This window comes from Vulpes vulpes, chromosome 14, assembly GCF_048418805.1.
Source record: "Vulpes vulpes isolate BD-2025 chromosome 14, VulVul3, whole genome shotgun sequence".
Taxonomy (NCBI): domain Eukaryota; kingdom Metazoa; phylum Chordata; class Mammalia; order Carnivora; family Canidae; genus Vulpes; species Vulpes vulpes.
The window spans coordinates 4,257,694-4,285,261 of record NC_132793.1 but is presented as its reverse complement, the minus strand read 5'-3'; the positions used below and the strand labels follow the sequence as shown (position 1 = coordinate 4,285,261).

Genomic DNA, 27,568 nt, shown 5'->3' with positions numbered 1-27,568 from the left:
CGCTCCCGGCCCGGTTCCGGGACCCCCCAGTCCTGGGGACGCGCTCCTGGTCCGGTTCTGGGAAAACCCCAGGCCCGGGGAAGCGCTCCCAGCCCGGTTCCGAGACCCTAAGGCTGCTGGGCCCAGACGGCGCGCGCTGGGGGTGACCTCCCGCCCCAGAGACCCCCCCGCCGAGTCCCGGGGAGGCGCTCCCGGCAGGGTTCCGAGACCCCTGGGCCCGGGGAGGCGCTCCCGGCCCGGTTCCGGGACCCTCCAGTCCTGGGGACGCGCTCCTGGCCCGGTTCTGGGAAACCCCCAGGCCCGGGGAAGCGCTCCCGGCCCGGTTCCGAGGCCCTAAGGCTGCTGGGCCCCGACGGCGCGCGCTGGGGGTGACCTCCCGCCCCGGAGACCCCCCCGCCGAGTCCCGGGGAGGCGCTCCCGGCCCGGTTCCGAGACCCCTGGGCCCGGGGAGGCGCTCTCGGCCCGGTTCCGAGACCCCCCGGCCGCTGGGCCCCGACGGCGCCCGCTCAGGCCTCGACTTCGGGGCGCGCGTGGGGCGGCCCCGAGTCGGACGCTCGTTGGGGCTCGGGCTCGGGGTCGGGGTCGGGCGCCTGGAGCCCCCCGCGGAGCCCCCGCCCGCAGCCCCAGCCCCGGTCGGGACGGCGCGTCGGGGTCGCGGGGCCCAGCGCGGGAAGGCGGGTGCGGGCGGGTTCGTCGGCCGGGTCGGGGTGAGGGGCGCGGGGGGCGCGGGGGGCGCGGGGGGCGCGGGGCCGGGGCCCACAGCGGAGGTCCGCGGCGCCCGCGCCCCCCGGCAGGACGGAGCGGAGCGCGCAGGGCGGGGGTCCGGCCGAGCTTCGGGGAACTTTTCCGCTCGAGCTTCCGCGACCCTGCAGTGCCCCCTGCAGAAGGCGGGCGGCGGGGGAGGGCCTGCGCCCCCCGCGACCCCCGACGGCCGGGCGGCCTGCGAGCTCTGGCGCTCGCTTTTTTGTGTTTTTCCCCCCCGTCTCCCCCTCTCTCTCTCCGGGTTGTTTTTCGGATACGACTCTTTTCAGAATTGAAAAAAAAAAAAAAAAAAAAAAAGCGAGCGCGAGCCGCCGCCTGCAGTGGAGCGTGCCCGGCCTCCAGAGGCAGTCGTCTCCAACTTTTGCTCTCCCGCCCCAAGTCCGCGCGCGCCTGCGACCTGGGCTCGGTGCGGGCCCGCAGCTGCCTGCCGCCCGCCTCCACTCTAACGTGCGCGCCCAGGCCCCGGCAGCGCCGCGCGGCCGGGGGTCGCGCCCCCGAGGCCCGAGCCCGCCCGCGCGCGCGCTTCCGGGGCCCGGGCCCTCTCCGGGCGGCGGCAGGCCCGTGCCCCGGCAGGGAGCGCCCCGGGAGCCGAGGGCGGAGCGCTCCCGCGCCCTGGGGCAGCGGGGCAGGGAGCTCCCGCGCCCGGAACGTTGCGAGCAGGCCTAGCGAACGTCGCAGGGGGGCACTCGCGAGGGACGGACAGGAAGAGGGCCAGGGGGGACGCCAGAGCCCGGGACCACAGCGCGGAAACGGCCCGGGGCCGAGCTGCAGTCAGATCCGGGGATGGAGGGAGCCGGACGGGAGTGAGGAGTGCGGGGAGCAGGCCCCGCTGCCCTCCCGGAGCCGCAGGCCGCGGTGGCAGTGGAGGAGCGGGCCGCCCCGGAGGGGAAGGGGTCAGGCGGCCGGGCCCGGGCCTCAGCAGGCCCGCACGAGGCCCAGGCGAGGGGCGGGGGGGGCCGGGCGCCCTGGAGTCCAGGGCCCAGGCCCGCCCCGGCTCGTGCCCAGGACCAGGAGGCGCAGGCCGGGCCTCTGGCGGGGAAACTGAGTCCGAGGCCGGCCGCGGGGCAGGGGCCGCGGGCCCCGGGGGTCCCCGAGCCCGCGGGGTAGGGGGCTTCAGGGCCTCCCCGTGCCCGGCCGGATTGGCGAGCCCGACGCTTGTAGATCCGAGGCCGGATTGGGGTGGGGTCTCCGGGACGCGGGCCAGCGAGGCCGGGATTGGGGGGATCCCGGCGCTTGGAGATCGAAGGCCGGCCGTGAGGAGGGGGAGTCAGACAATCGGCAAGCCGAGGAGGTTATTTGGGGAGGGGTCTCCGCGCCTCGGCGAGGCGCAACGCGGCGCCGCGGGGCCCCGAGGCCTCGTCCCGCGCGGCCTCTGTGCAGGGTGGGCCGCCCCGGCCGGGCCGCCGGCGAGAAAGTGAACAAACCAGGACGCTAAGTGGGCGGGGGGCCCCTGAGCGGGGGGTCACAAAGGGTGAGGCATGGCCACCAGGCGTTTAACCGACGCTTTCTTGTTGTTGCGGAATAATTCCATCCAAACCCGGCAGCTGTTAGCCGAGCAAGTGAGTAGTCACACCACCTCCAGCCCTCTGCATTCACGTAGCATTGCTGCGGTGAGTCTCCCGGCGGCCCCCCCGACGCACGCCCGTGTGCACTGCGGGCTGCCTGTCTGTCTGTCTGTCTGTCTCTCTGTGGAAGGAAAGAAGAGTGAGCAGCCTCAGAGGCACCGGAAACGCAGGGTCCGGGGGCGCCCATAACCCTGGACGGGGAGCCGCCAGCGGGAGGCCCGCGCTCCGCACTTCCGCGCCCTCCCCCGCCCCCACCTCCCCACCCCACCCCCGCCCGGGCCGGGGCCCGAGCCCGAGCCCGAGCCCGGGCCCGTCGCCGCACGACTGGCCGCCTCCCATTTGCATATGTTTTAACACGAAGATTGGGGGTGGGGGGTGGGGGAAATGGGGGCCCTCCTGGAGCCTTTTTGTTTCTTTCCGTTGCAGCCCCCCTCCCCCCACCCCCACGCTGGGCCTCACTTTGGTCCTGAGAGCTGGGGTTGCAGGATCACAGAGCCCGGATCCTTCCTTGCAAATGAAAGACACCCTCCCAACCCCCCTCCACCCCCAAAAGGAGGAGGCTTTGTGTGTGTGTGTGTTGTGTTTTGTTGTGGGTTTTTTTGCTGCCTTTTTTTTTTTTTTTTGGTTGGTGTTGTTGTTTGCCTTTTTTTTTTTTTTTTTTTTTTTTTTTAAGCCTTTCCCACCCGTTTTCTTTTAATGGCCTCGCCGCCCTCCTCGGTGTGGCCGCGTTCCCTCTGAATAATTGCCTCTCTGGTTTTTTTTTTTTTTTTTTTTCCTGGGGGCTCGTGTTTGTGAGACCTGTAAGGTGCTAGGTTCTTCGTTTTCCATTTCCCACACAGGAAATTAAGCTTTTTCCCTCCATTCGAACTTTAAAAAAAAAAGAAAAGAAAAAAACGTGGTGTGTATGTGAAAATTAACCTTCAAAATAGCACATGTGGTTTTTTTTTTTTTTTTTAATTTAATTAACCTGAACCTTTCTTTAGTCCAGCGGTAGAATCTGTTCTAGGGAAGGCCTGGGAAGATGACTGAGGTGGTTTTGTTTGTTTTTTGATGAGGTCTCCTTTCCTTTACTGAGCTTCAGTTTCTTGCTCTGATAAATGAGGGGACGGGTAGGCATGGTTTATGCAAGAAGATGATGAGCTTGGGAATACCTTAAATTGAAAAGTGAAGTTATGAAACTAGTTTGTAGTTGGGGGTGGGTGGGAGCTCCTTGCTGTAGACTGGCTAGGTTTGAACAGAGACAGGCTTGGAGGATGAGGGAAATAAAGTCACCCCAAACCAGATTCTCAGGGATTATACTTGAAATATACAGCTGTGGGGATCTCACACTTATTTCACCTCTTAGGAACCATATTGCCTTTTAATTTTTTTCCTTTAGGACTTTGCTAAATGCTTCAGAAAAATCATGTCATGGGTCTTGATTATTGGCAGAGCATCCGCAAAGACAGTTTTTCCTTTTTGTAAATCACAAGTGGAAAATGTCTTTGGCCATATTGCTCCTATAGAAAAAGCTCATTTAAGCCATGTGAACAGTTTCAGGAATAAAATCGTGTAAAGTCAGGTCCAAAAAGCATAGAAAACATGGACAGAGTGTGTTTAGATTTTTATTTACTTGAGAATTTGAAGGTTTTTTTCTGCATTTAACTGAAAGAAATGGTACTATACTGAAATAAGTGTAAGTGGACACGGGCTAATTTCAATGCTGATTTTGGAAAGAATGTTCTGAAATAAGCCAAGAATTAGAGAGTAGAAACGGAATGAATAAAACTCATCGATGGAACTTTAGTTTTATCAAATAAGAAGTCAAAATTGCATATTCCTTACATGACTTGATTTTATGCTACCTGATGGGGGGGGGGGGGGGAACCCCACAGGACTAAAACTCGCGTTGATGTTTCTAAGGTACCGGTTTTACTTTATTGAAAAACGTTGTTTGCTTTTAAATTTTTAATCATATAAGGTTCAAAACACCCTGAACCGTTGGGTAACATGAGACTTTTATTATTATTATTATTAATCATTAAGTCAGACAGTTTGGAAACCTGGTGTCTAAGCCGGGCAGCTTTTTAGAAGTCCATTTCTAAGTCAAACCAATTTTTTAAATGGTTTTCTAAGTTAGGCAATTAAAAAAATACATGTGTTAAGCTAAGGCTAATTAAATATGGATACCTGGAGAATATAATTTGGAAAAAAATAGATAATATTAACAAAAGGTACAGACATGTATAGCAAACTCAGACAATTTCTTGAAAACAGATTTCTGAATCAGACTAAATATACATATCTAAGAACATTAAAAAATATTTTTTATATGCTTTACCATTTAAAATGTTACATGCTTAGATTAGTCTATTTGAAATCTTTCTCAGATTGTAAGCAATCAGATCATGGAAAACATCCTTGTAGTCAGTTCAGAGAATCAAAAAAAATAGAATTTGCAATTAAACAAAAATGGTTTGCTTGAGTTAGAATTTAAAAAGAAAGCACACATTCATATTTTTAATTGTTTGCATTAAAAAAAAAACACATGGCATGTCAGATTTTTCTGAAGCATTTAGGGGCAAAGTATTCAAACTGGCAATCTTCAGTTTGCTTACAGTTGATTCAACAGAAACTATTCTGCACACACAACACAAAAACATGGCAAGACGTTAACTAAGTGGAGGGTATAATTCTTTGGACTTTTCTGGAAGTTGGGAAAGTGCTATAAACATTTTTGGGGGAAAGCCACATCTAACACAGTTTTTAAAAACTCTATCAAATAACTTATGCAGTGTTTTTCACTGCATGTCTAGCTCATAGCAATGTTAATACTTCATTTCTGAATTGCAAATTTCAAAACCATCTAGCAAGTCAAACAAAATCCTAGCTATTAAATTTGAACATGAACTAGGTTTTACGTGGTACTAAGAAATTATTAATTAAACTAATGATAATTAAATTTGTTAATTTTATTAGAGATACCTACTGAAATGTTTAGTAGTCAAATGTTAAAATGCCACTTTTGTATATACTCAACCCTCCATAAATGAAACCAGTAAGGCAAAGTGTTACTGATTGTTAAGTCGGCTGAGAAACATGTGGAGAGACATTATACCATTTTACATACTTTTCTGTATGTTTGAAAATTTTTAAGTAAAAGCTTTAAAAAGATACAGGTCATTAAAGGCATGAATAAAACAAGGGGAAACAATTTGTAAATATCTAAAACTTAGGTAATTAAAAAGGAAGCAACCAAATTCTAGAGTTTAACTTGATTTAAAAAATCATAACCTGAAATTTCTAATTCCTCATTAGAAAAAAAAAAGCTGCAGAAGTTCATTTCAGTGTGCTTGTTACTTCACACACAACCCAAATTAAATCACATTGAACTGATAGTTTGGCAGGGGGGAGGCTGTGGAGGTTTTGTTTTGTTTTGTTTTCAAGTTTTAAATCTGAATTTTCACAAACTTATTTAAGGAAAAGGCTGTGGAAATTGACTGTAAAGTTGATACATGTATGTACCTCACACCCCTCAAAGTACACCTAAAGCCCTATCATTCAAGAAACTTAAACATGCCTTTTTTTTTCTTTCTTTCTTTCTTTTTTTTTTTTTTTTGCATCCTAGTTTGAAGGAAAAAAACAAGTTGGGTGGTGGTGATGGTGGCCTTATTTTGTGTACCTATATATATGCATACTAAAACAGATTTGGGCAGCATTCAGGCAAATATGTCACAGCTAAGCAGGAATTGAAGGAGGATGTACAGTGACAAAACAAGCTAAGTCCGGAGGGCCAGCAGAGACCTAAAGGTCCTTGACCCAACATCCCCTCTGTGATAACCCCTCTGCCTCCCGTCCTTGACCACTTTCTGTGATGCCTATAGGAAATTCCAGCAGCCATTCACCCCACCTCTTGTGCTACCAAAAAAAGGATTCGCCCGAATGAATCCCCAACCCTGTACCTTGTATCCTGTGGTCCTACCTCTCGTTCAGGCCCTCAGGGTCTCTGACACGGGAAGCCTCTTCCTTCTTCTGCATGATAACCCTGCAGCCTTCGCGTTGCCGACAGCTTTCTCTGGCTCAGCAGTCCCCGGCTCAGACAGCCTGGTTAAGTTTCTTGCCTGTGAATGAAATCTAGTGTTTCTGTCTGCTTTTTCAAGTTGAGCACCCAGAGCTGAGCAAAATTCTACTTAATTGTGGTTTTGCTTGTATAGATACTAGTAAAACTAATTGTTAGACTGGGGTTTGATTTTTTTTTTTTTTAAGATGTGGAACAATATGCAGTGGTTGGCATTTCTCATTCATTGTGTTTGGGCCTCGGTGTTGGATTCCTCCATCACCGTTGTACCTCAGGGCAGGTGTGAAATTAAGAGCACTGGACTCAAAGTCTGGGAATTTAGGGAGGGGTATGTCCTGCTCTGCGGCTGACCCATAACGTGTCTGTAGGCATGGTTTTTAATCCTGACATCTTTTGCCTTATTTTTAAGTTGAGGAGTTTGAGTTAGGTGATTTCTCTTCCAATGCACTATTTCTCCTGACCCAGGCACACAGCCCCAGCTTTAATTTGAAAAGGGGAAATGGTCAACAACATCGCTGTGCCCGATAGCCCAGTGTCACGCAGAAATCCTGGGAAGCAGCTTCAGTACTTTGCAGAAATAACTTTGACATTGTTTCAGCCAAGTGCAGGTTTTAAGACACCACCTCATTCAAGCAGTTATAGGCAGCTTGGCTTTAAGAAACCGAAATGAATTTACAAAGTAAAATAATCATCCCCAAAAATGTGTAGAGTCTGACATGAATAAAAAGTAGTTGAGTTGCTGTTCGGATCTGATGAGGTGCTGTTGGACGTGTGATTGCCTTTGATCTGGAATGGATCTAATAGAGGGATTGGGGCGACTTGTTTAGTGTTTACCGCTTGATCTATCCTCTGCTTTAAAATAATGCATAGTCTATAAATGGAAGCTAGAGTTAATTGGTCTTAGATTAGTTTCAAACTAGCACATTATTTTTAATAAAACATGGTGTGTTTTAGGGGGAAAAAAGATACTAAGGATTAACTAAGGTGGTAAGAAACCCGAAGTCCTTCTTCAGTCAGGACTGTAGTATTAGCCAAGTTTTACTGAGTGCGCACCATGTGCCTGGCACTGAGCCGTGGGTGCAGGGGCCCTTTCCACGTGCAGCCTCATTTCATCCTCACATAGGTGCTGTTGTTTCCTCGTGATGCAGATGAGGGAACTAAGGTTTGCAGGAGTCAGGGAGCTTGCCCAGTGTCACCTGCCTGGCGGCCCTGGCCCCAGAGCCCTGTGCTAACCCACTGGGCCACAGTAGTGTTGACTTCCTTTCCAGAACTGGTGGTACAGGTCCTGCAAAATGGAAGGACCCATTGTTTAAATCTTGATGTGTGTGTGGGTTGGGTTTTTTTTCCTTCTTACACGAGGTTAGCATCTTCTATATGTCAGTTTGCAACCATACAGAGTCTGTTTTTACCAGCGTATTGAAGGTTCTAGTCCATACTGAGTCTGCTGGAAAATTCATTCTCTGTCTTTAGAATCCAAGTATGAAATCATTGTATATTTCTCTTTAGATCCATTTGCTTTCCTGCCTCTAAAGATTCCCTTTGAGCAGTGAGGCTTACTTGAGAATAAGGGTACTTTGTTGGATAAAAGTGAAGCAAACTTTGATTTGGGCAGTCACGGAAATAAAGTAAATAGCACTATAGCATAGACCTGTGCTTCCAACTCCGTTTGCTTAACTTTCCCAGACTTCCTGAGTAAACACAGATGGGTTTCCACTTACTTTTCAGTTTTATGTAGAAAGTTCTTGAGACTATAAATTCCACATGCTGCTTGGAGTTTTCAATATTTGCTTGATTATATGCCATGGGCAGGTCAGAAACCTAGATTTAGACGTTATAAAGATTTAGAAGGTGATGATGTATAGTAAGGTGTTTTCATTTGGCTGTATTTTGGTTTTTCCTGATGGTAATTCTAAATGTTTTAATTTAGGTCTTGACAGAATTTTCTGGTAATTTGGTGGCTGGGGGAGTTTTAAAGGCCTTCTATTTTTAAGTAGCAAAATGGGGTGGGGGGAGCTCTTTGAAAAGATGACCTGAATTTAATTCCCAATGTGGTATGGTAGTAGGTGCCTATGGCTAGTAGTTCCCAGAATTGTTAATACATTAGAGATGGTGGAAGGAGGCCTGAACACCTGGGTCTGTCCTCATCTCAGCCATTAAGCCCTGGGACTTTAGGGAAACGGATATATACATTCTGAAGCTTAGTTTTCTTATTTGCAACAGAAGGAGCTTTATCTAGCCCGTGATTCTGATACCACCTCTTATCAACTAATAATTGTAGAAACCAAAAGATCAGGGTGTGTGCTTGGTTAATAATCTAGGAGGACAGGCTCCTGTGTAGCAGAGATCTTCACCGTGGTTTGCAGTAATACTTTGTTCAAAGATTAGATGCCCAGGAGCTGCTGCACAACAGGCAGATGGATAGGCAGATACCGGAGTTAGGGGTTTTGTCCTGTGCCTTGTTTTATTAACAAAAATATTTTAGTGCTTTCTTGATGAAAAATGTTAAGCTTTTAAAAAATAAAAACATTTTCTTTTTTTCTTTTTAAAGTAAAAGGTAATTAAATCAGATTTCCATTTGACACTATCTACTCTATTAAAATCTTCTAGTACTACTATTAGGGCAGGGTGTGTATATAAATAAAATTCTCTTTGCTCTCAGCAAATTGTGGAAGGAATGAAGAGGACTTTCAGCTTTCTATAGTATCAGCTAATTGAATTTTTACATGGAGGAATATTGCTCGATGACACTTTTTATTACTGTCATTGTTTAATAATATTTTGGCCCTGATAGACCAGTTTCATTTGCACTATTAATTTTTAAATAAGGAAGTTACGTTTTTTAATTTTCTAAATGTGCTGCTAAGCATAAAAAAACCCACACGGTTTATTATTGAAATTTACCACTAATTATTTCACTGATCAATACTGTAGAAGAGAAAAAAAGACCTAATTGTTTAGATTATCTATCATTAGTAAATATCTGTTCAGAGGATAGAGTTCCATGTTGATTTGGAAAAGAACCTTTAGTTTTAAATTGAAACTTAATCCTCTGGCTGCCGGTGCTTCTTCCTTCCTACCCCCCTTAAAAAAAAATCTCCTAATCTTTTTGTTTTGTTTTGTTTACTGGCTTTTCTAATAGCTTTATAAATAACTATGTGCTTTCTAGACTAATAATAATACATGGCAAGCAAATGGGAAGAGTTTTTCTTTTCTTTTACCACCTGTGTCTCTCTCCGGGGAAGAATGGTTTCTCGGCTTGCTTATTACCACGGATAAAGCCGTGTCTGCGGGATTGAATTTGTGGAGACCTTACATGTGTGGTCACTCAAATATTATCTGAATACAGCCATAGACGATTCTTGTGGGTTGTTCATTTTCTAATTTTGCTGCATTTGCAGGGTTGATTTGCATGCTAAAATATACACTTATTTGACATAGTAAAACAGCATTTTAGCTTTGCTCCCTTATTTTTATCTTCCTAAGGGAAATTTAGAATATTGTGTGTGATATTTTATATTTATGAAACAGATTAGCATTATATTTTAGTGAAACTAAAGCTAGTGTATTTTATTTGCTTTGCTGTATTTTTACAATTGTTTATTGTTTGTTTCCTATCTCATTCACCGAAATAACAATCACAGTAAATAAAAAAAGTAAATGTATATTGATGTAGCTTTTTTTTTTTTTTAAAGGAACAATCAAAAGGGGGAGATTTTTTAAATGCTTTGGTTAGTAGATCTTTATTTTTAGTCAACTTCAGAGTTGTTTAAGATCAAAATATTTTCTCAACTGACCATACCTTATCTGTCTGTCCCATCCTTCTCTTCTCTTTGCTATCCCTAACTGGATGGGACTGATGGGAACAACATCTCTCTTCAGGAGCTGGATGAGGTATTGTGTTTTGAATATTTTTGTATGTTAATAAAATTATGTCTGTTTTTTCTGAAGTCTTTGGTCATATACAAAATGCTAACAGAGCTTAAATGTATTTTAGCATTTATTTTGATTACTTATAATTGTTGTGTTTAACAGTTTAATCCTCAGGATTTATTTAATATGCTTTCACACCAGGTAAATTGGTGGTTTAGAGAAGGGTTTAAGGAACTATTATTATTTACTGCTCTTAGGAAAGGGTCTCAACCTTGGCAACAGTAATGGTTGAGCCTTTTCTTGAACTTCCAAAAGGCCAGATTGTTTTTTGGATTATGTGTGCAACTCATGTGGAGTGCAAAAGGACACGATGTCTAGGGAGAGCCTAAAGGAAGGAGGGCTCAGACCCCCTGGACCTGCCAAGGAGGCTTCACGGCCCCTGGGTTTGGGGTGCAGCCAGTGACCCACTGTGCATGCTGACGGAACTTGGCATTGTGGGGTCCACTTTCTGCGCCCTTCCCGCAGAACACTTTTGGCCTTTTCCTGACTTACTAACAGTTCACCGAGAAGATGGAGAGGGTGCATACTCATAGCACTTTATGCTAGGAGCACTAATGAAAGGGTTGAGGAAAAAGGAGACTGAATTGCGGCTGTCCGTTTCATGTCTCCATTACCTATTTCAGCCGTGAAGGGGTAAAAATATTTTTCCAGAGGGTAGGCTTTTTAATAAGAGTGATGGTGGGGGATGATTTTTGGCTATGTTTTAATTTAGAAGTGTAACCAGTGAGGTGTGGGATTAGGGTGACTGTCTTCAAAACCAGTGAGGCTCCTAACTAGATTAAGATCTACCTGTAAGCTCTAAAATCTTTTTTAACTACTTGATAATAGCAATAGACAGGGACCAACTTGAATATCCTTCATCGGGAACTAGTTAAATAAATGAGGTAGCGTCTTGATTGTCCGTCCTTCTTACAAAACATGGCCTGTCCCTGTGGGCTTCAGCAGACTCAGCTCCCAGACCCATCACTAAGTGCCAAGGAGCCTGGTGCCAGATAGTGTGCACGTGTGATTCCCACTCTTTCTGTTTTTGATTTTGAGAAGAAGAACTCACACTGATGCTTGTATGTACTTAGAAGATTTCTGAAGAGATACAATAAACAATTAACAGTGGACATCTTCCAGGAATGGTGTGGGATGGAGGGGAAACTTCCTGTCTATTACTTGCCCTTTTCTTAGGTTAGATATCTATTTTTCAAACATGTGCGTGTATTACTTTTGTTATTAAAAAAACAAGTAGGATTTAAAAACAGCTACTCTTAAATGGGTAGCTCATTGAGCCAGGTACCATGGGCTCCCTGCCAGCACCCAGCCTGAGCCTGGGCCCTTGGGCCCTGGAGGGAAACCACTGCAGCACATAGTGAAGTGAAGCATCTCTGGAGCACAGCAGATGGGATGCATGTGGGTCTTATAGAATAGGTATTATCTCTTCCTGAACAGTTGGGAGATGCAGGGCTTGTGGCCCCCAAAAAAGAAGTGTGTGATGAGGAGCACATCTAGCTATGTTACTTAGGGCTCTGTCCTTGGAGCCCATTTCCAGTCTTTCCTACTTCACAAATTGAGCACCCACTGTAGGAATCAGCAGGCCCTTCTGCTTTTCTTCTTCTTAGCTTCTGAGTGTTTAAAGGGGGTCCCTACATTCTGTCACTAGAGACCCTACATGGAAAGCCAGTTTGCCACACACAACTCACATGCTGTTGGAATTCAAAGCTCAAAGTCCAAAGTCACTGGACTCAAAGTCCAGTCACTGTTTTGGGTACACATGGCCACCTCATCCTCTTGAGCACTTCGCTTGGCCCTTCATGTCCTTTATCCAGAGCCATTATATCTTGAAGTATAGCTGCTAGAACTGTACATGATAATGTATTTTATTTACTTTATTCCATTTGTTTATTGTGTGTTGACTCAGCTAATAATTGTATATTTATCATTATTAAGTTCCCAGGTGCTGAGTTAGGAGCTGGGAATGTTTGGGAATGGTATCCAGAGCCTTGCTTCACCAGAGCTGCAGTGGGGCTTCAAATCAGTGCCCTCTGGGGACACTGAGAGTGACCCTCCAGCTCTGGGCATGAGTTAGATGGAAGCCCACCTCTTTGTAGTTGAGACCTGAGCAGACTTTCCTGACTGCATCCCTTGGGTCTCCCAGAGTAAAGCCATCTGGTAGCATCCTGCAGTGTGTCCACGTTAGATCATCATTCTACTCAAATCAACTTGAAAATCTGCACCCTGGGGATACTACTCTTTGTTTTCCAGAAGTACCAAGTGAGGTGTCCCTAAGGAGGAAGCTCACTCACCATTTACTCTCTTATCCAGAGAAGAATCTGCCCCTTGCCTTTGCTCCTGCTCTAATCTGCTTCCTTTCCTATAACAAAGTCATCTCCCAAGCTGTTGGGTTTTTTAAATTCATAATAGGACATAATAAAAAATTACAAGAAGTAAATGTCAAGCTCTCAAACCACATAGCCTGGGCAGGGTGAAGTGATACAGTGGGGAAACAGGCCATAGGCTGGGCCCGCTGGTTTTTTGCTCAGAAAGTCTCTATTGCTGGGGAGCTGTGGGCGGCGAGGGGGCGCTGCTCAGTGTCCATATTTGCACAATATGTTCAGAGGACAATCCCCTCTGAAGACTTGTTGAAGGGAAGGGCAGTACCGACAGCACAGCCCATCATTGCCCCTACGGATTTTTTTTAAGGGTGTGTGTAATAACTGAGAAAAAAGGAAAATCAGTGCAATAGCAACATTTATATCTGTCTGGATGATATGATTCTCTGATTTTTTTATTTCTCAATTTTTTGTACATTTAAAAAAGTATCTATTTTGAACATTTATTGTTTCATAACCAGAAAAAGTAATCACTATTTTAAAAACTATCACAGATTTTTAAAAGCACAATGTAGTGCTGACATCTCTTGATTCTCTTTTATCCATGTGCTTATTTACTCCTTCAAAAAACTGAGATTTTGTAAGCCTAATTGTCTATTAGCAGAGTCCTCGAGCCGTCCGAGCCCCATGAGTTATGCCCGTGGCCTGACTTCATCATACGCGCTCCTAGAGTCTCACGTGGAAGCGTGAGTGGCCAGGCTATGATTTTCAGCATCCTTTCTGGACTTCTCAAATGTTATTGCCACAAACAGTCCAGAATTGTCCATATTGTTTCTTGTTACCAATGCATTATGGTTGAACTTAGATTATTTTTTTTAGATGTGGGGTTGGGGTGGCAGGGAGTGTGTCTGACTATGCTAATCTCAACAGAGGCTTTGCCATGTCCTTAATCTTACAGGACACTAAATCAGCCTTCTCGTAAAGGCAGGGTTTTTTCTAAGAGTAGAAGGGCTCTATATTTGGAGCAGCCAGATTTATAAGGGTATGTAAGTGTGCACGTTCCTTCCATAGATCAACAACTTGTCCGTACTGTCTGGTGCTCTTTAAAGGGACAAATGTCAACATCTAAAGTGGACCAAGGGCAAAAGATAACTTCAGTGAGACTAGCAAGAAGCCTTTGGGTGTGCTGTGTCGGTCTTCGGTTGCAATTTCCCTGCGCTAGTGAATCAAGGTTAGGGTCGCACACCCCTGTAGCTCTAGGAGGACACAGCCACAAATCAGAGACAAGAATTCTGAAATTCTTACTTTTCATACGTACAATTTCTGTTAATGCTTTTTTTAATTTAAAAAATATGGAAAGATTTTTTTACTGCAGAAGCAGAAGTTCATTTGAGAAAAGCTTTAAAGACACCAGTATCCTATATTCGGAGAGGGGATAAGCCGAAATTCAGCAAGGAGAAGTAAAGAGAGTTAAAAATTTGGCTTTTTCTTTTTTTAAAGCCTGTATTGACTAGAATGGTAGTTTGAAAAATGATGTGTCCTGGGTCTTTAAAAAATAGGAAAACATGTTTTTAAATGTGAAGTGAGGTTTTAGAAACTGAAAGAGTGATTATTTTGCACTTAAAATACGTATTTTTAATGTTCATATTCCTATTTCAAATAATTGACATTTATCTTCAATTATGTTTACCTTCTCAAAATGGTGTTTTGTTTTGTTTTTGTTTTTTTTAATTTTAAATTCATACTGGTAAAATAAATGACACGTTTCATTTGAGTACTGCTGAATTTCTTTTTCCTGATGAGCTGTGGCTATACACTGTATTTAAAAGGGGACAACTTTTCCTATACTTCAAGTTGGCAGTCCCAAAAAATCTTATCTTACTGGCAAAACCCTGATACAGTGTACGGGGTTGCTAGGGCCAGCTTTGTGTGCTGCCATCTGTCCCCTTCGGGTAGGGGTCTGTTCATCAACAGGCTTCCTTAGAACATTTAAAGAGAGTGTTTGCCCCAGTTTTAATTTACATGCATTTTGGGGGGGAGCACAACTCTTATGTAAAATTCAGTACTACTTAAAAAGGTGAATCTGCTTCAAGTGACTTTTCATGTGTGATTGACATTTCTCATTTGTTTCAGATAAATTGATACTAATTACTATCTAGATAAATTTAGGTAAATATCACCTCTATATCATTTTTAGTTTAATGTATTTGTATAAACAGTAAAAACGGTACAAAATGAGATTGTGAATTTAAAAGCCGTAAACAAAACAAATTATTACTCTATTGAAAATGATAGAATAATACAATGTAGCAGATTCAATAATAAGCTGGCGTCGTTGGAAGTACCGTGACCCATGAAGAGGTACCTTAGCAATTTTGGGTTTTGCTTGGTATAAACAGCTGGAGGTTGAGGTTTAAGTTCTGCTCCAGTAGGGCCCACAGCTCTGTGTCCAGCACCTGCTGTGCAGCTGGCAGATGGTGGGATTGGCTTTTTTGGTTTGTCTCTCCTGTTTTGGTCACTGTGCCTTGCACAGAGTTGCATATCTTTTGGTGACTTTGGAGGAATAAGTGGCCCTGCTTCTCACTGTCTGTCCCTGCTCTGTGTAGGATGAGGTCTGAACCTCACCGCCACACCCGTGGATGGTCAGCGAGGGAAGGTGCTTTTTGTTGATGCACATGCGCTTACTGGGAGCCTGACCTGTAGTCCTTGGAACTGCTGGTGCGGAGAGGGTCTGAGGACTGTGCTTCCTGGTGGTGTTTCGTTCTGAAGACTTGTTGTCCTGATTTGTTTTCTTAGCAAATTGCAGTTATATTTCACAGGCCTGACAAAGTGATGGGCAGCTTGTGGAGTAGATGGGGCTTCTGGAGTCAGCCGACCCGGTTTTAATCTGTCACATAATAGCTTTGTGACCTTGGGCAAGCTACTTAACTTTTCTGAGTTTCAATTTCCTCATTTATAGATTGAAATAATAGTTCCTAGCTCACTTAGTTTCTGTGAGGATTAAAACAATAAAAAGAATCAAAGATCCCTATTAGTGAACTCTTGAAAACAAACAAACAGGGTGGCCGTGGTTGAGAATTACCCCTTCATGGACTCAGAGCCCCAGATCGTGCAGGTTGGATGACACACCATTTGTTTACGACCTGAAATGACACTGTGGTCCTGCAGGGTCCACGCGGCGGCGGAATGCTGGTGACTTAATCACGACTCACAGACGCTCTGGGAGTAGTTATTGAGGATTCTGGTCCCTTCAGTGTGGTCATTGCACGCGGGGTGATCCATGAACACACAGAATGCCCTAAGCCCATGGGGGCAGAACTGGGCGAGGGGGTGGGGGCCTTGGGGGGGGGCACAGATGCAAGATGCCAGTTTGCTTGTAGGAATCTTGCTGTAAACTGTTGAGGATTTAGGGCTTATTACTTGAAGAATTCTTTTAATGTAGATTTTTTCCTTATGTTCTATTTTTTTCCCTTTGTCTGTGGATTTTTAAATTTTGTCTTGTTCCTTAATTAGAAAAGCAAACGTGTTTTTGCTGAATGAATGAAAAAATAAATTTAGATAAATGCAAGGGGGGGGAGAAAAGCAATATAAATTCTTTATCCATTTTTACACTATGATTTAGAAAATTTACAAAGTATTACCTGTACAAGACTTTTATATACTGTTTTCCATTATTTTTTTTATCATGATTTGGATCTTTGGAAACTGGCAATTATAAATTCTGAGCTCCGGAGGGCACCTCAAGATTCTTTCAACCTGTTCACTGCCTCCAGGCAAGAGAACAGCTTAACCAAGCCAGACCCACGATCTCCCTCCCCATCTTCAGGACTTTCTAAGGCAGTGTCTTATACAGGGAAAATCAACGAGAGCTCTCGGTATCATTGCAAAGTAAGTGAGAACGTTGCCGGTGGACATTGAGCCGAAGAAAGGAAGCGACAGTCAGGATTGCATTGAGGTTTTTCAGGATTGCTTTTGCCAAATGGTGGGTAATTTGCTAATCGTTTTAGGCAGTTCTTTCACACATTTTAACACACGGTTAATGATCTTGTGACCAAGATAACTGGATCAGCCCTATTTCCAAAATAAGCTAAATGTGTGTAAGTGAACCTTGCTCCTATTGAACATTTTGTGTGAGTTCCATTTGTAGCCCAGTATTTTTTTTTTAAACTTGTATCTGATCGCATTAATTGTTGAGGTTCATGCCATCCTGTCAAATGTAGTACTACTACTAAGAGGTCTTTCTGTTAAGGATCTTTTGTTGATTTTTTTTATTACATTTCTATAGCCAGATCAAGTCAAATTCATGTTCACAAGTATGTCCAAGAAAATTAAGAACTGGTGCATGAAAAGATAGGAAAACAGTCCCAAATCCTAGCAGTATCAGAGCAAGCTTATGATCAGGCAAGTGCACTTACTCCTCCATTTCTTTGTCTTCTTAGGGAGCGAGATTTAAGAGGGTGTAAGAGTATGCATATGAAAATGGAATATGAATAATTTTTTTTAATGTCCCTTTATTTCTCTGTAGCTTGCTGATGACCGTATGGCTCTGGTATCAGGCATTAGCTTAGATCCAGAAGCAGCAATTGGTGTGACAAAACGGTCACCTCCTAAATGGGTGGATGGAGTGGATGAAGTAAGTTGAATTAGTTTCATACTTTATTTCTTTAAGTAATTATGATGCCAACATTTGTTAAGATATCTGCCATAAAAACTGATTTGGCTACCCTTGAATGCATGTCCCTAGAAATATTTTGCTTTAGGTTTATTTAGTTCACCCACCACAAGAAAGAAAGGGGATGTTATGTTAGTGACCTTGGCGTTAGTAGTAACTACCTGGATTATAGAGAGAAACTGGAACTGTATAATGAGGCGTGGTACCGGACTTGAAAGTTGCTCACACATCAGCTACCCTACAAGTTGACTGAAGCCTGAACTCTGTACTTGAGTGTAGCTTAATTGTCTAGGAGGTAGACAGATGCCTGGCAGGTGTCAGAGGAGTCCTGGTGATTTCATTTGTTTAGATACAGTACGATGTTGGCCGAATTAAACTGAAGATGAAGGAATTAGCCAGCCTTCATGACCAGCATTTAAACAGACCCACCCTGGATGACAGCAGTGAGCAGGAGCACGCCATTGAAATAACCACCCAAGAGATTACTCAGGTGAGGATGAAAATGGGTCCCCAGGTTGGAAGGGGCATTTCCCAACCTTCTTATGACTCCCTCAAAAGGCATCACGAGGTATAGACTGTAAAACAGATCACACGCCCATTTCCCAGAGCTGCACTTCCCAACCTGAAGTTCACAAAGGGACAGGAGGACCTGAGCTCCCCCAGGTATCAGCATGGTCTTAGAGGAATGGAGACTGTTTTCTCAGCTGTTGATAGTTACCACCGTGAACGGACTAACTTCTATTGTACACTAGTGCTTAAAAATTTTTCATCTTAAAAAATGGTCCTCATAATTGGAAAAGATTGGGAGCTGTTGCCCTAGGCTTGAGTATATTAGTATCCTCGAGAAACTCAGTACCTTAGAAAAATTCCTTGTAAAATGTTAAATTTGAGTAATTTTAAATTATATGACTAGCATGTAAAGTTTAGTGTGTACATTTTTTATTTGTCTTCGTCTCCTGATGCTGGTCATCGGTGAAGGGGTGATGTGCTGTAGGAAAGCCCTGTGTGTTGCAATGTTTGAATTCCAGCTCTTAGCAGGGTAACAACACCGTGGTTCTCATTTAAGCCCTGTGACTCTGGTGTTCTTGTCTATAAAATGGGAACAATAATATTAATACCTGCCCCAGGGTAGTGATAGGGATTAAATGAGAAGGTTGCAATAATAGAGCAACACGTGGTGATGGAGCCTGAGAATGTGATGGAGTGCTCCAGCACACAGCGCACAAGCACACAGCGTTTGTTCACATCCCGATCAGTCTTTCTGTGCATATAAATGAGGCCTCAGATCACTTTGATCTGGTCACCTTTCTCGAGGCTCATCCGTGTGAACAGAGCGTTTGATGTCTCTCAGACTCGTGAGTGCAGACACACTAGCACTCAGGGTCTCCCTTCACGGCTCGCTGGGAGCCGTGTGCTTCCTCTCCCAGCTCTTTCACAGGTGCCAGCGTGCGGTGCAGGCTCTGCCCAGCCGGGCCCGCAGGGCCTGCTCCGAGCAGGAGGAGCGGCTCCTTCGCAACGTGGTGGCCTCCCTGGCGCAAGCTCTGCAGGAGCTGTCCACCAGCTTCCGGCGCGCACAGTCGGGCTACCTCAAACGTGAGTGTCACCAGGCTGATTTCAGGGATTTTGAGTCATGAAAGTTTCAGCACCAGGATCATGGGCCACTCTCTGTTTTCATCCTTCCTTTTTGCTGCTAGTTCTCCGTTTCTTCCTGTACCCTCATCCTTAACCCCTTGAGCACATTCACACCTTCCATGGCAACTGGCAACTGGCAACTGGCAGCTGGCCCCGCCCCGCCCCCATGGACGGAGGCTGAGGACCGGGGTTGCAATAGTTCACACACAACAAAGCACAACGTACTCTGTGTCGAGCTTCAAGAATTTGAAAATCATTCTAGCACATTTATAAAACCTGGAGCTTTCCAGATGTTGGGTTGGGGGAAGCTGCTAACAGATAAGTAAAATAAGTTGTAATCACATGAAAGCTTCATATTTGCATAACAACTGAAGTATTTGAATGCCTGAAAACCTTTTTGGGAGTAGTTGAGCCACTTGCTGCTTTGGCACTAGTGATTTCAGCGTACCTTTTCTTCGGAGGCCCTGAAAAGTCCGGTTCTGGCCACATCTTTATTCGAATTACCTCATAAATTGGGTTTTCCTTTATTGCCATTGTAATCAATAATATCCCCACACACTCCAAAAAAAATTTAATAATAATTGCCCCTCACTCTGGCATATTTGTATTTTAATTTTATTACTTCTAAAATTCGATTAGGGTCATTTGGAATTGTTACTAGAGATGCTTCCAGAAAGAAATATTGATTTAAAAAAATGTTTTGTAGCAGCAGTTAGATTAAATATTTCTGCCTCTCTTAGAGATTCTCAGATTGTTTTAAGTGTCATTTTGTCACTCACTCGGCATCAAGTGAATAGTACACATTTATAATGTGATTTTGTCTGGAATAACCCCCAATGCTTGCATATTGTTATATGTTTATAATCCTTTACTCTTCCCCCCACCTCTGTTGGAGATAGGCTTCCTGTAAAGCTAAGAATATCTCCATTTTGACTGTTGAGTTTTACTCTAGATTTCCCCTTTTTAATGGTGGAACAGTACCCAGGATGGTTTACATATTCGAGTAAAGTGAATTCCTATCTATGATAGGCATGAAGAATCGAGAGGAAAGATCCCAGCATTTTTTTGATACATCAGTACCACTAATGGATGATGGAGACGATAATACTCTTTATGATCGGGTACGTGAAGGGGCTGCAAGGTTGACTGCTGTACATTTGCACTCCGTTCTGTTCCTTCTCTTCATAGACCTGTAACTTCTGTGCAATGCAAATGGGTCAGCACTGCTTGACTTGTACATCCATCAAGTAGTTTTTGCAGCAGGTGGAAGAACAGTCATGGGGGCCATACTGTTTCTTCCTTTCTATAGGCTACAAGGAGGCCTTGTAATCTGCCTTCCAGAACCTTCGGGAAAGCAGTCTGCACACCCCTCATTGGGAGGAACCCAGAGAAGCGCAAGGCTATCCCTGGTGGTTTTGCTACTCAGCCCTTGTGTAGCTGCAGACATGGGTTCTCTTCATGTCCCCTGCTTTGGCCACTAGTGCTTTAGGTCCTGCTTGTTTTAGGAATTTGGATCTTTCCCGCTAGGGAAAAATAAGTGCTTATGTGTTGTGTTTATGTGCTTTATAGAAGTATTTTCAGAATTCATTCTTTAAATGATACCTACAGCGGTACACCATACCTTTCTGGAGGTGGGAGAAGAGAATCTGACACACAAATCCTGTACTTTTTGTTTTGCTAGGGTTTTACAGATGACCAGTTAGTGCTGGTGGAGCAGAACACTCTGATGGTGGAGGAGAGGGAGCGGGAAATTCGCCAGATCGTGCAATCCATTTCTGACCTGAATGAAATATTTAGGGACTTAGGAGCAATGATTGTGGAGCAGGTACGTGGTTTACTTTCCTCATCGTTGAGTTTTCCTGCCATGACATCTGGTCCTTCTTGAAACTTTTCATTCCGTATTCCTGTCAGGAAACAAAATTTGACCCTCCTGCCCCTCCACATATGTATGTATGTGTGTTGTGCGTGCTCACACTTTTGCGTGTACATGCACACACAAATATGTGTATATTTTCTCCGCACAGAGATCTGTATATGCAAATTATGCACATATACTAATGTCATTCCCTATAAAACTATTGATAACCTTTTATTTTTTAAGTAAAAAATAGGTATCAGTAGAAGATCTCAGATTCTTTGCCCATACACCAAGGATGCTCATGGGACCACCCTACTTCGGGGGTCTGGTGGGTTCTGCCCCCACTCAGCAATGATTCTGGCAATAGATAAGGTTTCCCTGCTAATTTTGGCAGGTTATTGTGTAAGGGCAACTGGAACCACTAGCTTTCAAGTAGAATTAAATTGTTTGTTCACTGTTACAATCTGATTAGGGTATTTTATTATCTTGCCAGCAGGGATTTGGGTCCTGATCCCCCTGCAACCAGCTGCACAATGGAGTGTTGAGGCCATGGAAGATCTAGTTACAGTAATTACTCCCACGGTTCCCAAGGAACTGCTCTTGCTATCTCTTCTGATACAGTGTGTTCCATTAAGAGCCCTGTTCTTCCACATAGCCTGGTGTTCCCTTCTCTCCGTTTGAACCGACAGATTAAACAATTAAAAACAAAATTCTCCTTGAGGCAAACGTGTAATTTTACATGGTGGATTGGAGCTCACCGTCTTTGCTCTGACCCATGGAAACCCGTGTTGACGTTTATAGACAGGATAGTCTATTTCCAGGCCTAATCATAACCGGGTCTAGCTTAACCAGCTCTCTCTGCTTACTTGAATCCAAGTATTTAAGCGGCAAATGGGCACAGAAGCCAGCCTTTCGCCTCTCAGAGCCTATTTCCACTGAACCGTATATTTTTTTAAAGCCCCAGTAAGTCTGAATGTGGCATATCTTAGAGTGGCTAAATCCAAAAAAGAAACCTCAATTTGTCAGTATTTCTTTCTCATGAGTTATACTTTATTGTGACTAACACAGCGCTCTGCCATTGAGTGCCTAATATTGCTTGATGATGGATTCCAGAGCTTTCCGTGTGTACCTTTACAGCAGGAGTTAAGTAAAACAGATAATCCTGTGGATAATGATGTCTGCAATTTGCATATCTCAGTTTTGAAATTCCACGTTTCCAGTTGCAGTTGTTGATCGTCTGTAACTGTCATTTATCACCCAGGGTACAGTCCTTGATAGAATTGACTATAATGTTGAGCAGTCCTGTATCAAAACTGAAGATGGCTTGAAACAGCTTCACAAGGTAATGTCGTACGTGTCCAGGTGTCCGGGGTCATTTTAGTCAGAGCTGGTCACGTGGGTTGTTGGCCATTGTACTGTGGGGAGTGGTTCGAGGTACACCTCGCACTTCGATTTGAAGTTGTCGAGAACTCCTTTCTGTGATGATAGATTATAAAAGATTTGGGCATTTCTTTCTTTTGGCAAGTCTTTGATTCTTTGAATCATCTTGCTTTAGGGAATCAAGGGAATGGGCACCTGCTAGGTGTGTGTTGAACGTTCTGTGTGCTTGTTGCTGCTGACTCAGGTCTCTTGCTGTGACACCTTTCTGATGAATTGCTAGTGGAGGATCATTCTGGAGCAGATAAAAATCTCATTTTCCCTTTTAATTACTGCAGTATATCTGTGTGCTACCTTGAGAAGAGAGTAGTTTGTTGAAGTGAGAGTAGCTCTCTTACTCTTTGCTAATAAGGTAGCTATTTCCGGAATATCTTTCATGATATTTGTTAAAAATAAACGGGAAGCATCTTAGAAATCTTGTCATCAGTGATGAGAAACATACACATGCTGCCGAGTGGATCTCGTATATAATTGGGTGCATGTTTTTTTTAAAAGGAATGCTAATACTTCACAAATAAAATAAATTCTGTCCATTTTCTTGTATCTTTGAGACCCTGTGATATTTGTAGCCATATAATGAGCATTTTTCCAGTCCACTAATGTACTGCTCTGTCGCTTTTCTGAAGCTGGTTGCCCTCTGAGGCAGCGGCGGCCCCGTCTGAGAATGGTGTCAGGTTTACAGAAAGTGAGACCTACCGAGGTCTGACCAGAAACCCTTCGCTTTCTCTTCCGTGTGCTCACTGCCGCAGCAGGGTGGGAATAAGACTCTAACGCACGATGGAAAGAAAAGGCCTGCCTCTGGTAGGCAGAGGGCTTTTTAAGCATTTAGATTCATTTTGCTGCTGAGCCTTGTGTATGAAAACAGTTATAACTAACTTGAGTTTTCCACTCTATAATATCCAGTTTCTGATATGCTGTTGAATTATGCATTGGTTTTGAAGTTTCTTAAATAAAAACTAGTGAAACATGTTTTGTAATAAAGCACAGATAAAGGGCAAAGCTTTCTCCGCAGGAGTGTACAAATCTAGTGGGAACTAAAAATTTTGTTTTAGGTTCTACTTTATAAATCATTTTGAGAGGCTTTAAAGTATATCATTTAGTATTGGTTTCCCTGGTGTTCTGGGTTCCTTATTAGAAAAGTAAGCATGCTCCTTCTTATCTCTCAAGTCACATTGCTGTCAGTGGCATGGCTGGCCGTTTCCTTGGCAGTCACCTCATTGAAGGAAGATTGAGCCTGGGGAGTGGCTTCACGCAGGCCAGATTCTCCAGACAGGTTAACCTGTCCATCCTGATGTTTCCTCCTGGCTGATGAGTGGCTCCCAGTGGGTGTAGTTCTTAGGTAACAGAACTACCAGTCAGGAGGTTGGTGGGGAAACATGGAAGTAAAGCAGAAAAGATTGGATTTTCTTAGCAGACGTTTCTATCCAGCTGTCTCCTTCATGTCCTTCCCTGGGAAAGGGCCCCGCCTGGGGAAGGACAGGGCATGCTGTCCCTAGGTATGGTTAGCGACACCCGCAGAACCTCCTCCTTGTCCACACTCCTTTTTTCTGGTCAGTTCCCAGGAACCCAGGCGGGGCATTTTTGCATTTGTGCACAAGAGGCATGGTGTAACTGAGGGTTTACCCCAGCCCGGGGCATCCAGGCTGAAGTTGGCAGGGGAGGACTGCAAGGATGCTGAGCGCTGGAAGCAGAAACACAGCGAGAGATTATCTCAGGGCGGTTCTTTCTGCACTTGAGAACCATGGGGCACACACTTCCCATTGCTATTTCAAAGGGAGGAGTGTGTTCTTATTTCCAAAATCAGGGGAGGCAGAACACAGCCCCCCGCGGGCCCACCAGTTCTACACGCGCTGGTTGGGGTAACCTTAGCCAGTATTTTGACGTCACCATGAAGGAGGTGTGCGTTCATCCAAAGAACTGTGTCCAGAGACGGGAGGCTTTCGTTGAAAGAAGGCTTCCTCCCAGTCAGTGGAAGTAGGAGAAGCGGGGCCACGTGGCCAATCCTTGGACTCCTCCTGCCAGCCTTTGTCTTAAGAGTGGATTCCAGCACCCTCCCCCCCTTGCATTAGTGCATCTGGGGTAAATAGGTGGCTCCAGGGTCATGGAAGTCGTCCGCTGTGTTGATTAAATTTGCTTGAATTGGTAGAAGGGATTATAATGATGTGACGTAGCCCGTGGCAGAGATGCCAGTGACACAGACAGACTGCAAGCCCAGAACTGGAAACAAGCGAGGCTTGATTTTGGATTTTTGGGAAAATGACGGCCTTTTCCCCCCTCTCTCTGTAGGCAGAGCAGTATCAAAAGAAGAATCGGAAGATGCTTGTGATTTTAATATTATTTGTCCTCATCGTTGTCCTCATTGTTGTCCTCATCGGCGTGAAGTCTCACTAGGCGTCCGTGGGGCTGCGTGTGCTGCCTGCGTGGACTCCCGGCGCGAGGGGCTCAGCCGCCCTGCGGGCACAGCAGAGGCGCGGGCCGCGGACCGCGCGGGGGCAGCGAGCACTGGCCTGGACTCCTTACAGTCGTGCTCAAGCAGAGGGAACGGGCTTCTGGTTTTCCTTCATGGTCAAGAATTTAAGGACCTTTGCTACTGCTGCAGAATAGAGATTGAGCTCTGTCATCGGTTATAATATATATTTTTTTTAGAAAGAGAAAATGAGTTGAATGTTTACAGGCACGCCACAAGCTGGTCGATACTGTATGTGCATATGCTATTTTTTTAGCCGTCATGTCTGAGCAGCATGTTAAAATAATTTTTGGAAACATTTTTTTAAAAACCATGTGGTTTTTAAAAAATTTGGTACCAAAAATTTATGAGTAGAGGCAAAAATGCCTCTTCATCTTTCTCTCTATATTTTCCAGTTGAAAACAAACTGAGAAGTCCTTTAAGAATTTATAATCCGTTCCCCATTAACTTAATTTAGCTTTTCCATCACTGTTAATGATCAGAGTAACAAAGTGTGAAAAATAAGAAACCATCATTGATGTTAATTAACACATTTAGATGGGCCAGTTAAAACAGCTTCATAAGTTTAAATTAATTGTAAATGGACTATTCCTCATCTAGGATTTGTGCCCTGCGTTTTCTACTGTAAACCAAAAGGGGTTACTCACAAAACCACCTAAATTTAAAAGTTGGTGATTTGAACCAACCTCACATGAAAACATGAAAATGGAAGATTGGCAGTGTCATGAAAGTCACCAGAATCAGCCAGTGTGTCCCTGTACTCGTCCCCAGCCGTCCTTGCTCAATCCATTACTTATATACTAACCACATAATGGCCTGTTCAAACCAGACACCATTTAATGAACTGTGAATTTACACAGAGGCCATTCTAAATGGGTCACCCCATTTAGGATTAGTGGATCTCAAATTATTAACCAAACATCACTCCATTTCAAAGTAAAATATTCCACCAGTGGTATGATTTATCGGCTCTTCCACTGCTACTTAACATGCCCCGAAAGTAGGCATGTTCCTGCAGATTCTGAAAATCTTGATTAGGAAATCCCTCATTTGCGTGAGCATGAATCAGATCGCCAAAGTAGGCCTTTGCCGTTTACTTACCTATTATCAATATGGTGCTCGAATATATTCCTGGAACTGTAGAATAATGTGTAAGGTGATGGTAACTCTGAAAGCTGAAGTTGTTCATGTTCTATTTGGTCTTGAGATAACGGTATCTTTTTAATGGCCTTTGTATAATTTTTGATGGCGTTTCCATTGTTGTTTGCCTCTCCTAAAAACGTTTAAGAAGAGCATGACCTCATTAAATGTGCTATGTTTTATTTGGATCAATCACATAAAATGTCTCTTTAGAATTGACTTTGAAGTTGTTTCCAGAAACTTAAACTCAAGTCCAGAGGTTCAAGTCATCCAAACAGATCATGGTCTTAATACCCAAACCCACGCTCCAGCCTTCCCTTTTCCAAGTTGTTTGCGACTTCAGGCCCCCACTGATTTCTCATTACTGATGTGGCTGTGGAATGATCTAAGGGTGTCCCTGGCATTTCGGGAAATCGCATGGTATTCCCTGACAAACAATTATTTATTAGGGAGAAAGGTCAGGAAAACAAATCCACCACCTCCCTGATCACCCCTGAAATGTGGGGCTTCTACAGATCTTGAGAATAGCTCTAGGCATTGTCTGCTCACAGCAGATTCTAATCCAGTGGCAGAGTCGAGGCGATCCCCGAGACCAGCGCTCCGAGGAACGGGGCCTGAGGATCAGGGGTCTTCCCTCCCTGACAGTCTGCAGTGGTGGTGCTGGATTATTGGTAAAGCTTTTAAGATGCTCAGTCTTCCCTTGAAGGAAGGTGACCTTTTAAGAAAGGATTACCAAAAAAAAAAATTTTTTTTCACCGTTTATTTATATTTATTTTCAGTTGATAGGGGGTGATAGGGGTTGGTTTTTGCACCCCCCAACCCATCTGGGTAAAATAATAGATCTAAATAGGAGTGGTTTTAAGAACCTCGAATGGTGTGAAGCCAGTGCAGTGCCAGCGAAAGCCCCAGCTGTCTGCTGCCATTCCCTTGTCCCAAGGCGGGAAGCAGCCCCAGAGCCTGTGCGAAACACTGTACTTTTCTTTTGAGCCTTTACTTAGGGAAAGATCAACAGCCTTGGAGGAAGTAAGAGAAAATTGGTAATGGAGTCCTAGTACCCTTGGGGTCATCCTTCCCGGCTGAAGGCGATGGGGGCTCCTTTTCCTGCCGACAGCCATTGTCTGTGGGAAGGCCAAGCCATCCCTCTCTGTTGGGCTCCGGGGTGGGGGGTGGGGGGGTCCCTCCCCTCTCCTGGGATGCAACCAGAGAAGAGGGCCAGCAGGGAGAGCTCCTTCTGGGCAGCTCTGGGCTCAGCCACCGAGCACCTGCTCCCTTCGGTGTCCTGGGGTGGCTCCTCGGATGGGACTGGGGACGAGAGAAGTAAATGTTTACTGTCAGGTCTCCAAAGCTCCTGATCTTTCCCTAGGTCGTAACTGAAATCTACTGTCTCTTGTATTAATTTGGGGGTGGGGGTGCTGGCTTTGCCATGGGCGTGAAGCAGTGTATGTCTCTAATTTAACGGATTTACCGCTTTCTCTGCTAATTGAGAGAGCATTATTTATTTGTTTTGACACAAGTGCTTTCAGTGTTTTATCCTAGCTAATGGCTTCTTAAAGGTAATAAAACCCTTCCAACCTAATTGGTCAGATAAGACTTTTTTTCTTGTGTGCTTAAATAAAGCAATTAGTGAAGCGCTTCTATCCAAAATGACTTTTTTTTTTGTCCTTTTTTAAAACTAATTTACTGTTACTGGAAACTTTTTGTACAATAAAGCAATCATGCGGATTAAAGAA

The 27,568-nt window shown here is 44.6% G+C and overlaps 1 protein-coding gene and 1 long non-coding RNA gene across 8 annotated transcripts; one reads left to right on the top strand and one right to left on the bottom strand.

The window, feature by feature from the left end:
• The first annotated feature begins 1,047 nt into the window (after positions 1 to 1,047).
• STX16 (syntaxin 16) lies at positions 1,048 to 27,568 on the top strand. Of its 7 annotated transcripts, XM_026015124.2 has the most exons (10): positions 1,048 to 2,321; positions 10,077 to 10,112; positions 10,264 to 10,275; positions 17,158 to 17,265; positions 17,654 to 17,794; positions 18,732 to 18,897; positions 19,966 to 20,057; positions 20,618 to 20,761; positions 22,056 to 22,136; positions 24,518 to 27,568. In XM_026015124.2, the coding sequence occupies exons 1-10, from the start codon at positions 2,241 to 2,243 to the stop codon at positions 24,620 to 24,622; spliced, it is 966 nt and encodes a 321-aa protein (XP_025870909.1). In that variant the 5' UTR covers positions 1,048 to 2,240; the 3' UTR covers positions 24,623 to 27,568. The 7 variants fall into 7 exon arrangements, with proteins under 7 accessions (XP_025870909.1, XP_072591618.1, XP_025870910.1 ...); XM_072735517.1 differs by lacking the exons at positions 10,077 to 10,112; positions 10,264 to 10,275 and adding an exon at positions 16,918 to 17,033; XM_026015125.2 differs by lacking the exon at positions 10,077 to 10,112.
• On the bottom strand, positions 2,255 to 9,452 carry LOC140595328 (uncharacterized). Its single transcript, XR_011996846.1, has 2 exons — positions 2,787 to 9,452; positions 2,255 to 2,448 (listed from the first exon to the last, which is right to left on the bottom strand). It is a non-coding gene; the product is annotated as an uncharacterized lncRNA (long non-coding RNA).

What these genes read in the sequence shown, in the direction of transcription:
- STX16 (XM_026015122.2), top strand. Translation starts at nt 2,241, where the DNA reads ATGGCCACCAGGCGTTTAACCGACGCTTTCTTGTTGTTGCGGAATAAT. An exon ending in ACAGTCGGGCTACCTCAAAC is followed by an intron (nt 18,898 to 19,965) that starts GTGAGTGTCACC and finishes TATCTATGATAG; the next exon opens with GCATGAAGAATCGAGAGGAA. An exon ending in GCTTGAAACAGCTTCACAAG is followed by an intron (nt 22,137 to 24,517) that starts GTAATGTCGTAC and finishes CTCTCTCTGTAG; the next exon opens with GCAGAGCAGTATCAAAAGAA.